The 13,707-nt window shown below is 37.2% G+C and overlaps 1 protein-coding gene across 1 annotated transcript; it reads right to left on the bottom strand.

Annotated features, from left to right (window-relative positions):
* Positions 1-8,846: 8,846 nt before the first annotated feature.
* On the bottom strand, positions 8,847-13,036 carry LOC130961647 (probable serine/threonine-protein kinase PBL25). The gene is made up of 5 exons (XM_057887626.1): positions 12,272-13,036; positions 11,446-11,654; positions 11,073-11,262; positions 10,096-10,487; positions 8,847-9,383 (listed from the first exon to the last, which is right to left on the bottom strand). The coding sequence occupies exons 1-5, from the start codon at positions 12,414-12,416 to the stop codon at positions 8,994-8,996; spliced, it is 1,326 nt and encodes a 441-aa protein (XP_057743609.1). The 5' UTR covers positions 12,417-13,036; the 3' UTR covers positions 8,847-8,993.
* Positions 13,037-13,707: the final 671 nt, after the last annotated feature.

The following is a 13,707-nucleotide window of genomic DNA, read 5'->3' as shown; positions in this document are numbered from 1 at the left end:
GAAAGACGAGCTAGATGCTAGGGTGGCTAAATTGGAGCTTAATGTCGAGAGGGAGAAGTCTCAAGCTACTGCAGCGGAGGCGGCTTCTAATCTGGCCGAGGATATGGCCAAGAAAGCTCAGGAGAGCTATACCCGGACCTATGCCGAGCTGTTGGAAACGATGAAAGGCTTCAATTTGCTCAAGACGATTATGCCGAGCTTCAAGGCCATATGGTGAGCAGTCTGACCGACATGTATAAAATTTTGAAGGCCCAGGTCCAGGTTCTTGCTCCCGATGCCGACCTCTCTCTTTTCAGCCCCTTGTAGGGCCTTACTGATGAAGTAGATGGGTTGTTGTCCATTTTCGTCTTCTTTGACTAGTGCGAAAGCTATTGTTTGACTTTCTACGGTGAGTATAGGATTAGTTCCTCACCTTTTCTTAGTCGGGTTAAGATAGGTGGTTGCCCCAAGAATGTCTTGAAGTCTTGGAAGGCTTGTTCACATTCTGTGGTCCACTCAAACCTTTTCCCTTTCCTTAGTGTTGCGTAGAAAGGGAGATATCTTAAGGCCGATCTAGCTAGGAATCTAGACAGAGCCGCCAGTATTCCATTGAGATGCTGGATCTCTTTGACACAGGTTGGACTTTTCATTTAAAGTATAGCTTGGCACTTATCCGAGTTTGCTTCAATTCCCCTTTGGGTGAGCATGAAGCCCAAGAATTTGTTAGCTTTTACCGCAAAAGTGCATTTTGCGGGATTAAGTCTCATCTCATGCTTTCTTATGGTGTTGAACACTTAAGTGAGGTTGGATAACAACGTTTTCTCTCTTTGTGTCTTTACCAGCATGTCATTTATATAGACCTCTATCAGCTTCCTAATGTGATTGGCGAAAACTTTATTCATTAGTCTCTGGTATGTAGCCCCTGTGTTCTTGAGCCAGAAGGGCATGACTATATAGCAATAGTTTGCTCTTGGGGTTAAGAATGAGGTTTTCTCCTGGTCGGGTTGATACATTGGGATTTGATTGTATCCCGAGTAAGCATCCATGAAGGAGAGGTACTTATACCCTGATGAAGCGTCGACTAGTGTGTCTATGTTCGGAAGTGGGTAGGGATCTTTTGGGTAGGCTTTGTTGAGGTCAGTGTAATCAGTGCACATCCGCCACTTTTCGTTTGACTTCTTGACCAATACTACATTGGCTAGCCATAATGGGTATTTTACCTCCCTTATGAACCCTGCTTCCAACAAGTCTTGTACCTGCTCCTCGACGGCTTACGACCTTTCCGGGCTGAGCTTCCTGTACTTCTGTTGCGCTGGTCGAGACCCAGGATATACGGCTAACTTATGACACATTAGTCCGGGATCAATATCGGGCATGTCTGCGGCCTTCCATGCAAAGAGGTCGGAATTATCCCTTAAGAGCTTTGTTAGTAGCTCCTTTAGGTCTCCTCGTAGATTCGCCCCTATGTTTGTTGTTTTGTCTTGATTATCTCCAATTTGGACTTCTTCGGTCTCACCATCTGGTTGAGGGCAGAGTTCCTCACGAGCTCGGATTCCCCCGAGCTCTATAGAATTGGTTTCTTTTCCTCTGGGGTCACCTTTAAGGTTTAGGCTTTCATTGTAACAGCGTCGCACGAGTTTCTGGTCCCCCTTTATAGTAGCGATCCCTTCTGTAGTTGAGAACTTCATGCATAGGTGCGGAGTGGAGACCACCACGGTGAGCTGATTTAACGTTGTCCGACCTATAAGGGCGTTGTATGCGGAGCTCACGTCGACTACGATGTAGTCTATGCTTAGTATTCTAGATTGTGTTGCTTTCCCAAATGTTGTGTGCAATGGGATGTACCCAAGTGGTTGGATTTGGGCGTCTCCGAGTCTGAACAAGCTATTTGGATAAGCTCTAAGCTCTTTCTCTTGTAGGCCGAGTTTGTCGAAGGTGGATTTGAACAGGATATCCGTAGAGCTTCCTTGCTCTACCAATGTTTGGTGGAGATTGGCATTGGCGAGTATGATGGTAATGACCACAGGGTCATCATGCCCGGGATGATGCCCGCGGCGTCTTCTTGAGTGAAGGTAATGGTGGGGAGGTCGGATGATCTATCCCCTTCTTCGACATGATACACTTCTTTGAGGTGTCTTTTTGCGGGATGACTTAGAGATTTCTCCTCCTGCAAATCCTCCATTTATCATGTGAACATGTCTCTCAGGGGTGTGAGGGGGACGTTCGGCTCGTCCGACCTCTTCATCCCTTCTTCTCTTTGTTGGTTCATCCGGTCTATTGGCTAGTGGTGGACGAAATTGTGATCAACAATATTGGCTCTTTGGTATGTGCATTTATTAACTCAGCACTTTCTTTTCACAACTCCGTTCAACTAACCAGCAAGTGTACTGGGTCGTCCAAGTAATAAACCTTACGTGAGTAAGGGTCGATCCCACAGAGATTGTTGGTATGAAGCAAGCTATGGTCACCTTGTAAATCTCAGTTAGGCGGATTAAATGGTTATAGGTTTCGAAAATTAATAATAAGACTACTAAATAAAATAGGATAGAAATACTTATGTAAATCAATAGTGGGAATTTCGGATAGGCGTATGGAGATGCTGTGCTCCTCTTGAATCTCTACTTTCTTATTACATTCATCCAATCCTTCTTACTCCTTTCCATGGCAAGCTGTATGTAGGGCATCACCGTTGTCAATGGCTACATCCCATCCTCTCAGTGAAAATGGTCCTATGCTCTGTCACAGCACGGCTAATCATCTGTCGGTTCTCAATCAGGTTGGAATAGAATCCCTTGATTTTTTTGCGTTTGTCATCACGCCCAGCCTTCAAGAGTTTGAAGCTCGTCACAGTCATTCAATCCCAGAATCCTACTCGGAATACCATAGACAAGGTTTAGACTTTCCGGATCCTTATGAATGTCGCCATCTATCTAGCTTATACCACGAAGATTCTGTTGGAGAATCTAAGAGATATGCGCCCAGCCTAAGGTAGAACGGAAGTGGTTGTCAGTCACGCGCGTTCATAGGTGAGAATGATGATGAGTGTCACGGATCATCACATTCATCAAAGTGTTGTGCAACGTATATCTTGGAATAAGAATAAAAGAGAATTGAATAGAAAGTAATAGTAATTGTATTGAAACTTGAGGTACAGCAGAGCTCCACACCCTTAATCTATGGTGTGCAGAAACTCCACCGTTGAAAATACATAAGTGAAAGGTTCAGGCATGGCCGAATGGCCAGCCCCCATGATCTGAGAACTATGCGCCCCCAGATGTTCCTTAGATCTAAAGTGATCAAAAGATGTCTAATACAATAGTTAAATGTCCTATATATACTAGACTAGCTACTAGGGTTTACATGAGTAAGTAATTGATGCATAAATCCACTTCCGGGGCCCACTTGGTGTATGTTTGGGCTGAGCTTGGTCTATCCACGAGCTGAGGCTTCTCTTGGAGTTGAACTCCAAGTTATAACGTGTTTTGGGCGTTCAACTCCGGATCATGACGTGTTTCTGGCGTTTAACTCCAGACAGCAGCATGTACTTGGCGTTCAACGCCAAGTTACGTCGTCAATTTCCTAATAAAGTATGGACTATTATATATTGCTGGAAAGCTCTGGATGTCTACTTTCCAACGCCGTTGAGAGCGCACCATTTCGAGTTCTGTAGCTCCAGAAAATCCATTTTGAGTGTAGGGAGGTCAGATTCCAACAGCATCAGCAGTTCTTTTGTCAGCCTTTTTCAGAGTTTTGCTCAAGTCCCTCAATTTCAGCCAGAAATGATCTGAAATCATAGAAAAACACACAAACTCATAGTAAAGTCCAGAAATGTGAATTTAACATAAAAACTAATAAAAACATCCCTAAAAGTAGCTTGAACTTACTAAAAACTACCTAAAAACAATACCAAAAAGCGTATAAATTATCCGCTCATCACAACACCAAACTTAAATTGTTGCTTGTCCCCAAGCAACTGAAAATCAATTAGGATAAAAAGAAGAGAATATACTATAAATTCCAGAATATCAATGAATATTAATTATAATTAGATGAGCGGGACTTGTAGCTTTTTGCTTCTGAACAGTTTTGGCATCTCACTTTTTCCTTTGAATTTCTGAATGATTGGCTTCTTTAGGAACTTAGAATTTTGGATAGTGTTATTGACTTTCCTAGTTAAGCATGTTGATTCTTGAACACAGCTACTTCTGAGTCTTGGTCGTGGCCCTAAGCACTTTGTTTTCCAGTATTACCACCAGATACATAAATGCCACAGACACATAACTGGGTGAACCTTTTCAGATTGTGACTCACCTTTGCTAGAGTCCCCAGTTAGTGGTGTCCAGAGCTTTTAGGGATGTTTTCATTAGTTTTTATGCTAAAATTATATTTCTGGACTTTACTATGAGTTTGTGTGTTTTTTTGTGATTTCAGGTATTGTCTGGCTGAAATTGAGGGACCTGAGCAAAACTCTGATAAAAGGCTGACAAAGGACTGCTGATGCTGTTGGATTCTGACCTCCCTGCACTCGAAATGGATTTTCTGGAGCTACAGAACTTCAAATTGCGCGCTCTCAACGGCGTTGGAAAGAAGACATCCAGATCTTTCCAGCAATATATAATAGTCCATACTTTATTCGAGATTAAATGACGTAAACTGGCGCTCAACGCCAGTTTCATGCTGCATTCTGGAGTCAAACGCCAGAAACAAGTCACGAACCAGAGTTGAACGCCAAAAACACGTTACAACTTGGCGTTCAACTCCAAAAGAAGCTTCTGCATGTGTAAAGCTCAAGCTCAACCCAAGCACACACCAAGTGGGCCCCGGAAGTGGATTTCTACATCAATTACTTACTTCTGTAAACCGTAGTAGCTAGCCTAGTATAAATAGGACATTTTACTATTGTATTAGACGATTTTGACCATTCGGTCTTTTGACCACATTTCTGGATTTTAAATCTTTGATCACATTTGGGGGCTGGCCATTCGGCCATGCCTGGACCACCATCACTTATGTATTTTCAACGGGGGAGTTTCTACAAACCATAGATTAAGGGTGTGGAGCTCTGCTGTACCTCGAGTTTTAATGCAACTACTACTATTTTCTATTCAATTCTGCTTATTCTTATTCTAAGATATTCGTTGCACCTCAACATGATGAATGTGATGATCCATGACACTCATCATCATTCTCACCTATGAACGCGTGACTGACAACCACTTCCGTTCTACCTTAGACCGGGCGCATATCTCTTGGATTCCTTGATCAGAATCTTCGTGGTATAAGCTAGATTGATGGCGGCATTCATGAGAATCCAGAAAGTCTAAACCTTGTCTGTGGTATTCCGAGTAGGATTCAGGGATTGAATGACTGTGATGAGCTTCAAACTCGTGATTGTTGGGTGTGATGACAAACGCAAAAGAATCAAGGGATTATATTCCGACATGATCGAGAACCGACAGATGATTAGCCGTGCTGTGACAGAGCATTTGGACCATTTTCATTGAGAGGATGGGATGTAGCCATTGACAACGGTGATGCCCTACATACAGCTTGCCATGGAAAGGAGTAAGAAGGATTGGAAGAAGGCAGTAGGAAAGCAGAGATTCAAAAGGAGCATAGCATCTTCATACGCCTATCTGAAATCCCCACCATTGAATTACATAAGTATCTCTATTTTATTTTCTGTTTATTTATTATTATTATTCGAAAACTCCATAACCATTTATTATCCGCCTAACTGAGAATTTTAAGATGACCATAGCTTGCTTCATATCAACAATCTCCGTGGGATCGACCCTTACTCACGTAAGGTTTATTACTTGGACGACCCAGTGCACTTGCTGGTTAGTTGTACGAAGTTGTGAAATTATGTATGGACCATGGTTTTGAGCACCAAGTTTTTGGGGCCATTACCAGAGAATTAATTTCGAACAACAATTTAAGTATGAATCACAATTTCGTCCACCAACGCGTGACTGGGTGCTTTGTTTTTCAAACCTTATTTAACATACTAGACTACAAAATAAACTCAACAAATAAAACTAAACATGAAATTAACTTATTTTACCAATATATACAAAAGAGAAAAGTTAAAAGATGTTACCATAGTGGGGTGTCTCTCACCTAGCACTTTTATTTATTATCCTTAAGTTGGACTTTTGGGGAGCTCTCATCAAGGTGGCTTGTTCTTGAATTCATCCTTGAACTTCCACCAATGCTTGGTCTTCCATTGTGCTTCAAGATTCTCAATTAATTGTACCAATCCTTCATGAAGTTCTCCATAAGCTCGGGGCTTCCAAAATTGATCCACATCTTGTAATCTGGGATCCCAAACTTTATTTTCACACCCATCTTCAAGTTGATCATCATTGTTCAAATTGGGTGGTAGGCACTTTGAATTCTCCTTAAAGCACCAAATTCTCCTCCTACACCCATCCAATTGAGCACTAGTCCAACCTTTGCATCCAATCCTTGAAGCCTCAACCATAACGAGCCTAGATTTACAACGACAACCACTAAACATCATTCTCTTACGGTTCATTCTACAAAGCGCCCTAAGTTGGCTATCCGTTTCAAGTAAACCAAATTCAACTGGGATAATAAAGCTAAGAGTGATAAGTTTTACCCACTGATGACAAGTCATCTTAGGGTAGTTTCACAAGCCTTTTTCCTTCATTTTTACATAGTTTTCATACATTTCTTATGCAATAGGTACGTGTTTGAATAAGAATTTCATGCTTGTCTTAATTCAATCAAACATTATTAATTTTCTGCATTATCATGAGATTTTTTGTAAGATTTAGTTGATATTATGAATGATGCAATATCATATGATTTGGCAAGGCTTTGATGTATGTGTTTGATTCATGATAGATGAAGAGAACCAAAGAAAAGGAAGAAGCAGAGAAGAGTCAGCGACGCGTATGCATATGTGACACGTACGCATGGAATGATGTTTGCGAAAAAGCACGTGTATGCATATGTGACCCGTACGCGTGGAAGGAGGATTAGCGTTCATTCAGCAAGAACGCTACGTCCATTACCAAAAAACGCCTGCGACAAAGCGCGGAATTCGGATTTGAAGTTTAGCCATCGACGCGCACGCGTGCATGACGCGTACGCATGGGTGTGGCAATTGGGATGAAGCATGCAAACACGTGAATGAGGCACAGCGTAGATGTGACATTTTGTAACATGTGGGAGGAGCGTTCGTTGCATGAACACTACGTTCATTTAGTGAACGCTGCAAGGGACGCGTGCGCATGCATGACGCGTACGCGTCGATGGACCAAAACGCCAGGGACGCGCAAGCGTATAGCACGCATACGTGTGGGTGCCCGAACGCTCCATTCTCCAAATGAACGCTACGCTCTCCTGAATGTGAATTTCTGCTCAAATTAACTTCATTCCAAGCCCATTGAAACTTCAATGCAAGCAGAGTCCATTGACACCACTCAAAGGCACAAGAAACAGTTAGAATAGGAATTTCATTTATTTGTAATTTGTTTTCAATTTCAATTTCATTTGTCATTTAGAAAAGCCTATATAAAGGCATCAGTTCCACTTCATTAGCTGGCCTCTCACGGACAGTAGGAGTAGTAGTAGTAGTAGTAGTAGTAGGAGTAGAATAAAAGGCTCTTGTAAACACTTTTACCTTTCTACACTTTTACATTTCAGTATTGAATTCAATTTAGCTTATGCAATTTCAATTTCTGCAATTCTCTTCTTTAATTTCTCTTTCTGAAATTTTACTTTCATGCAATTTAATTTTCCTGCAAGTGTTCTTAGAGCGATGATCCATTAACCCCACTTCATTAGGGGAGGAGCTCTATTATAATTCACATGATTGAGTAAACTTTTTCTTCTCCTCAATTCATCTGTGCAGCTATTGGATAACCTCTGTTTTGATTGATGATTCATTCACTTCGGAAGGGGGTTTGAATCTGTGAATGCTTGTGTGAGCCTCGGAAAAGGAATCATGAGCATTAGAAATGAGGCTCTATCCTTCACTACTCTCTTGATAAACACCATTCGGGAGGAATTGAGATCTTGAGAGTTAGTGTGGCTTATGGATAAGAGACATGCACTTAACCTCTTCTCATGATAATTAGATCAAGGAATTGGCAAGATTGATTGTGATTAGAGAGATTGGAATGCCAAGGAATTGGGATCCAATCAATTTCAATCCGCCATAGATCTACTCATATGATTGAGAAAGGAGTTGAGACCCATTTGAGTCATTGTGGATTATGATATCTCCAATCCCTAGTAAATTTCTCTTTCTGTCACTTATTCTTGCTTTGATTTACTGCTTTCTTTAATTTTCCTGCACCCAATCCTTTTACATTTGATGCGATTTACATTCATCACTTTAAATTCATTACTTATTCTGTCACTTTAATATCATGTCACTCATTTCTACTCAATTCACCACTGTAGCTTGACTAAATTCATCACCTAACTAAAGTTGCTTGATCCAATCAATCCTCGTGGGATCGACCTCACTCTTGTGAGTTTTACTACTTGATGCGACCCAATATACTTGTCGGTGAGTTTGTGTGAAAATCTAATTTTTCAACATCAAATTTTTTTTGCGCCGTTGTCGGGGATTGATTTAGATCGACAATGTTTAAAATTAATGACTTATAATTTATTGTTAGAATTTAAAATAAATAAAATAATTATAAAAAGTTAGGTGATATTATCAAAAAAAAAGTTGATGCTTAAACGTTGTTTTTTGTTTTCAATTTCCAACCGTTTAGGGGCGGGACACAATGAGTGCCTTGAAAGTTAACTACAAGTATTTAGTACAAGTACCTCCCTCTGTCCAAAAAAAAAAAAAAAGAACAAGTGCCTCCATAGCCACAAACAAATTGGTACAAGTTTATTAATTATAACTAAAGAATGTGTTGATACTACATACTTATTGTGTAGTTGTAGTGTGAATTAATTACAATTACAATTTAGAAAGAGGATCCACACTTTTACGGCAAGGTGATAGAGCAGTATGGTTCCTATTTCCTTGTGTTATTGGAAACCCATTCAATGGCATCAGCCACAGCTCTTTGTCGCTCAGCAATGCTATCATCATCCATTAAGTTAAAAGTGACCGTACTGCCCGCCGCGGCACCAACGACGTCTGTTCCTCGCTCCAGTGGCGGTGACGGCATGTCAATGGGTGCAATTCTATTATTGTTATTCCCATCCTGGCCTACTGGGGTTGTTCCTAGGAAGCTGAGGGCAGTTACAACGTCACTGATTAATGGCCTCACTGATGGTTCTTCATTGAGGCACATGGCTGCTACTGCAACTGCTTGGTGTAATGATCTCATTGGGCAGTTTCCTTCTAGAAGGGGATCTGCTAGTTCTGGGTATCTGCTTGGTTCCTTGAATATTGGATATGCCTGTTTTTGTTTCATTTGAATGAATTTTTTTTTTGTAAAATTTCATGTCCAAATTGGCGGTAAAATTGCTGTTCATGTTCTTAATGAAGTATAACTAAAAAGTGTTTGCATACTTAGTAGTTTATTTTCTAAAAATTGTTACCCTCCTTATTTTTTCTAGACATTATTAATATCTGCTAACTCAAACTTTGTATTTCTCAAAATCAAAATCATTCTACAACTTCGTTTGCATAGCACAATAATCATACAAGCATCGGACCATTATTCTTTCAATTAAAATCCAACAAAATCCAAAGCTGGTTTAGACTTATTCAGGACTATTAAACATTGAAAAATTAAAATATTATATGGATACTAAAATCAGTTATTAAAATCAAACTATCATATATTTGTGTATAAATATATGTATTTTTAATGTATATTTTATATTTTAATATTTAGTTTATATTAATAACTAATTTTAGTATATACTTAATATAATTGTAGTTACTATTTATATTTTGCATTTATTTTCTATATATATCCTTTTTCGGATGTTTAAATAAGAATAATGGAAAAAAAGATATCATTTTATTCTAGAAACAAGACTATTAGAAAAGACAAATTAATAAATAAACCAAAAATCAAATCGATGGTAAACAATTTTCTGTTAAAAGTGACCATTTAACAAACTTATCAAAAACACAAAAAGAATATGAATATGGAAACTCACCCAGGCAACTAGATTTTGCTCCCTTGCTGGTCTAGTATTATCAATGGCTCTCCTTCCGGTGATCAATTCGAGCAACACAACACCGAAACTATAGACATCTGATTTTACTGTAAGCTGCCCAGTTCTTTGATACTCGGGAGCGCAGTATCCATAAGTTCCCATCACTCTTGAAGACACATGAGTCTTGTCCCCCGTCGGTCCAAGCTTTGCGAGTCCAAAATCTGATAATTTTGCATTGAAATCCCTATCGAGCAAAATATTTGAGGATTTTAAGTCACGGTAGATCACTGGTGGATTGGCTTTGTCGTGAAGATATTCTAACCCTTTTGCGGCGTGTAATGCTATTTTCATTCTTTTGAACCAATCTAGAGGCTTTTGTTGTGGAAGAAGATCTGCATGAAATAATTTTATGCTAGAATGTTCGTTATAACTTATAATGGTGTTTTATAAGCCAGTGTATTGTTTTTCTTGTTAAGAAAATATGCAATACTGGAAGAAAATTTTCTTCGTTTCTAAAGTATATTTAATTTGGTTTATAAAAAGTAGTTATAATTGATTCATTTTGTAATGTATGTAACTTTCAATTATTATAAATGGAAATGAATAATTGCAATACATATTAAATGTAACAAGAGCATACAAAAATTTCTCTTGCTACTTGTGACTATACATACAATGCAATAATAGCTAGGGAAATATTGAAATAACAAATTCATTCAGAATTAAATTCCCGTAAAATAATGATTTACTATGTATTTAGTTTTATTAAAAAAATTATGATACAAATATTTAATCATATTTTTTTTATAAATTAACAAAAATGTTTAATTCAGTCTACTTAGTTTCTTAAGAGTAAAATTATATGAATAAAGTATGGTATTAGATTACTTTAATGAACTGTATCAATGGAAACATTACTATTTATTAAAACATTTTAAAATGTGAACAATAAAAATGAGACGAGGAGAGAATCTTACCGAGAAGATGGTCCTCAAGAGATCCCAATGGCATGTACTCGTATACTAATAGTCTTTGATCTCCATCAGCACAATATCCAATTAGATTCACCAGATTCTCATGGTGTAACAAGCTCAACATTAACACTTCCACAAGGAACTCTCTGTTCCCTTGCAATCCATTCCTGTCAAGTTGCTTTACAGCTACTTCCTGTAGTTAATTAATTTAATAATTAATTTCACAATTAGAAATTAATTTTCTTTTCATATAAAAATACTAAATAAATGAATAGAGATTCACCAGTTTTATTATACTTTTATCATTAGTAAATAAATATTTAATAAAATTTTGAAGTGAAAATATATTCAATATACAAAGAAATAATGATCTTACTTGGTTTGTCTTTTCAAGTCGTCCTCTATAAACCCTACCAAATCCACCTTCCCCAATTAGGCACTCCTGCCTGAAGTTCTTTGTAGTAGCAGCTAATTCGCGGAAAGTGAACGTTTGGGCAGCAATGTTATTGCTCCCTGTGTCTTTGTTTAATGTTTTAGGTTCTGTTTGTTGGCCTCCCCTTGCCTTGTTCTGATAATTATTATTATCTGCACAACATTAAAATGAGTATTATACGGCGCATTGTGATCCTTGTGGTGTTATTTTTTTTTGAATGTTTGTAACTAAATTTGAGTTCGTTATGGCTATTATAGTCCATTTTAGCGTTGTGGCCCGTTTTGGTTCTCCTGAAGTTAGTCAAGTTACAACCAAAATTAAGTGGAAACTAGAATCTCACTGTAAATTGCTATATGATGTGGTTGTAGACCGTAGTTTAAAACATGGATTGTGTTTGTACATAGTACAACAACAACAAGTCTCACAATGAAAGATAGGCTACATGGATCAAATGGTTTTGTGCTCTATAATAAAAGATTGTAATAATACTTATAATATAGATTTTTTCTAAAAGCCCTCATCAGAAGAAAATTAGGTAGATGATATGATGATGAAAACATATAACATATAACTTTATTTATGTTAATGTTAACGTCCATTCTAGAAATTCTAATACTACGTCCCTTTTTTATACATGATAATTCAAGGTATCTGTTTGTAATAAAATAAACGAAAAAGTATAATAAATCAGGGAAAGTAACGATAAGAAATGACAATTGTATCATATATATCCATGGTACATCAAAATGAATAAACGTTAGGTTCATACTTTGATGATGATGATGATGTTTGGCTAATTCCTTGAGAGGTTGATGAGGCGTTTCTGCTTTATGGTGTTGATTATTATGATCATTCCTCCTTGACCTCTTTTCTGTCTTCTTTTCATGGCTTGAAAAACATGAAAAGCAACTCATTATTTCTCTAACCTCTATTTGATTCAGATATATAACTCAATCTGGAAAACTTAAACAATGAATATATCAAATTATTTGGATCTCTTTTTAAAATCCTAGACTAGAGATCCATAATAATTGCTAGCTGCCTTTCCTCATCTAAATCTCTGTTCTGACAAAAAAAGGTGCTAAAATTTCAAGTTGATTTAAAAATTGGAGAATGAAGAACTTGAAGATCCTATATAGTTTGGACTGTTGGTTTCTTTATCTTAGAAACCATGTAAAAAAGGAAGCACCAAATTAAAACAAAACAAAACAAACAAAACAGACAAAATAGAAAGGGGATCAATGTATTAAAGGACAACCCGATTGAATAAGTAAAATCCAATTATCAATCAACAATATCTAACTAAATTATGTGTTACCAACGTGGACCTAACAACTTATGTAACAAACTGCACTAAAGATTGAAACGGGGAAACCATGGAAGGAGAAGTGGGTCAGGTCAGGTCAAGCCGGTTGATGCAATTTTATGGTTTTAGCGCATAAAATGGCGATGAATGAGGGAATAAGTTGTGGACTTTGGATATGCATGCAAACTGCTATGGAGAGACAAGAAGAAAGAGAGAGATATGAGAGGATTAGAGGCCATGATTTTTTTGAAAGATTCAACAAAAGATCTCAGTATTTTAAAATTATTTTTTATATTAAATTATAAATCTTAAATTTTAAATTCTAAAATTTAAATTCAAAAATTAAAAAAAAAAAAACTAAAGTTTAACTCTAATAAATTCTAAATCTTCAAAAACATGAATTAAGAATTATAAAATTAATTAATGTTAATTTATTAAAAATTGATTTTTCATATTATTCTTTCTTTAAATATAGAATTTTTATAGCTTATGTGTTAATAGTGTAAATACAAATTAAAATTTAAATAATTACCTAAATCAGTCCAAAAATTTTAAAAGCCAACATTTTAGTCTCCAAGAAAAATTAATACACAGATCAATCTTCAAGATTTTATTCCGGCAGACAAATCAGTCCCCAATTCATTTTCCGGCAGAGTAATTATCCAGATCAGTTCCTAAGGATTCTAAAAATGGACATTTTAGTCCCAAAAAAAAATTAATATACAGATCAATCCTCAACGTTTTTCTCCATCAGATATAATGGTCCTCCATCAAAAAAAATTATTATTATTATTATTAATTGCACAATAATCCTGTACCATAATTTTTTGTATTTTTTGGACAAAAATAATGATAAATTTATTCATTAAATTCTTATGTATGTATTTCTAATATAAAAA

Source organism: Arachis stenosperma, chromosome 2, assembly GCF_014773155.1.
Source record: "Arachis stenosperma cultivar V10309 chromosome 2, arast.V10309.gnm1.PFL2, whole genome shotgun sequence".
Classification (NCBI taxonomy): domain Eukaryota; kingdom Viridiplantae; phylum Streptophyta; class Magnoliopsida; order Fabales; family Fabaceae; genus Arachis; species Arachis stenosperma.
Note: the sequence above shows the minus strand (reverse complement) of the source record. Positions and strands in the feature narration are given on the sequence as shown.

Coding starts and splice junctions, on each gene's coding strand:
- LOC130961647 (XM_057887626.1), bottom strand. CDS start 12,416: ATGAGTTGCTTTTCATGTTTTTCAAGCCATGAAAAGAAGACAGAAAAG. Junction 11,655..12,271: donor ACATCATCATCATCATCAAA/GTATGAACCTAA, acceptor AATGTTGTGCAG/ATAATAATAATTATCAGAAC. Junction 11,263..11,445: donor GACTTGAAAAGACAAACCAA/GTAAGATCATTA, acceptor AATTAACTACAG/GAAGTAGCTGTAAAGCAACT.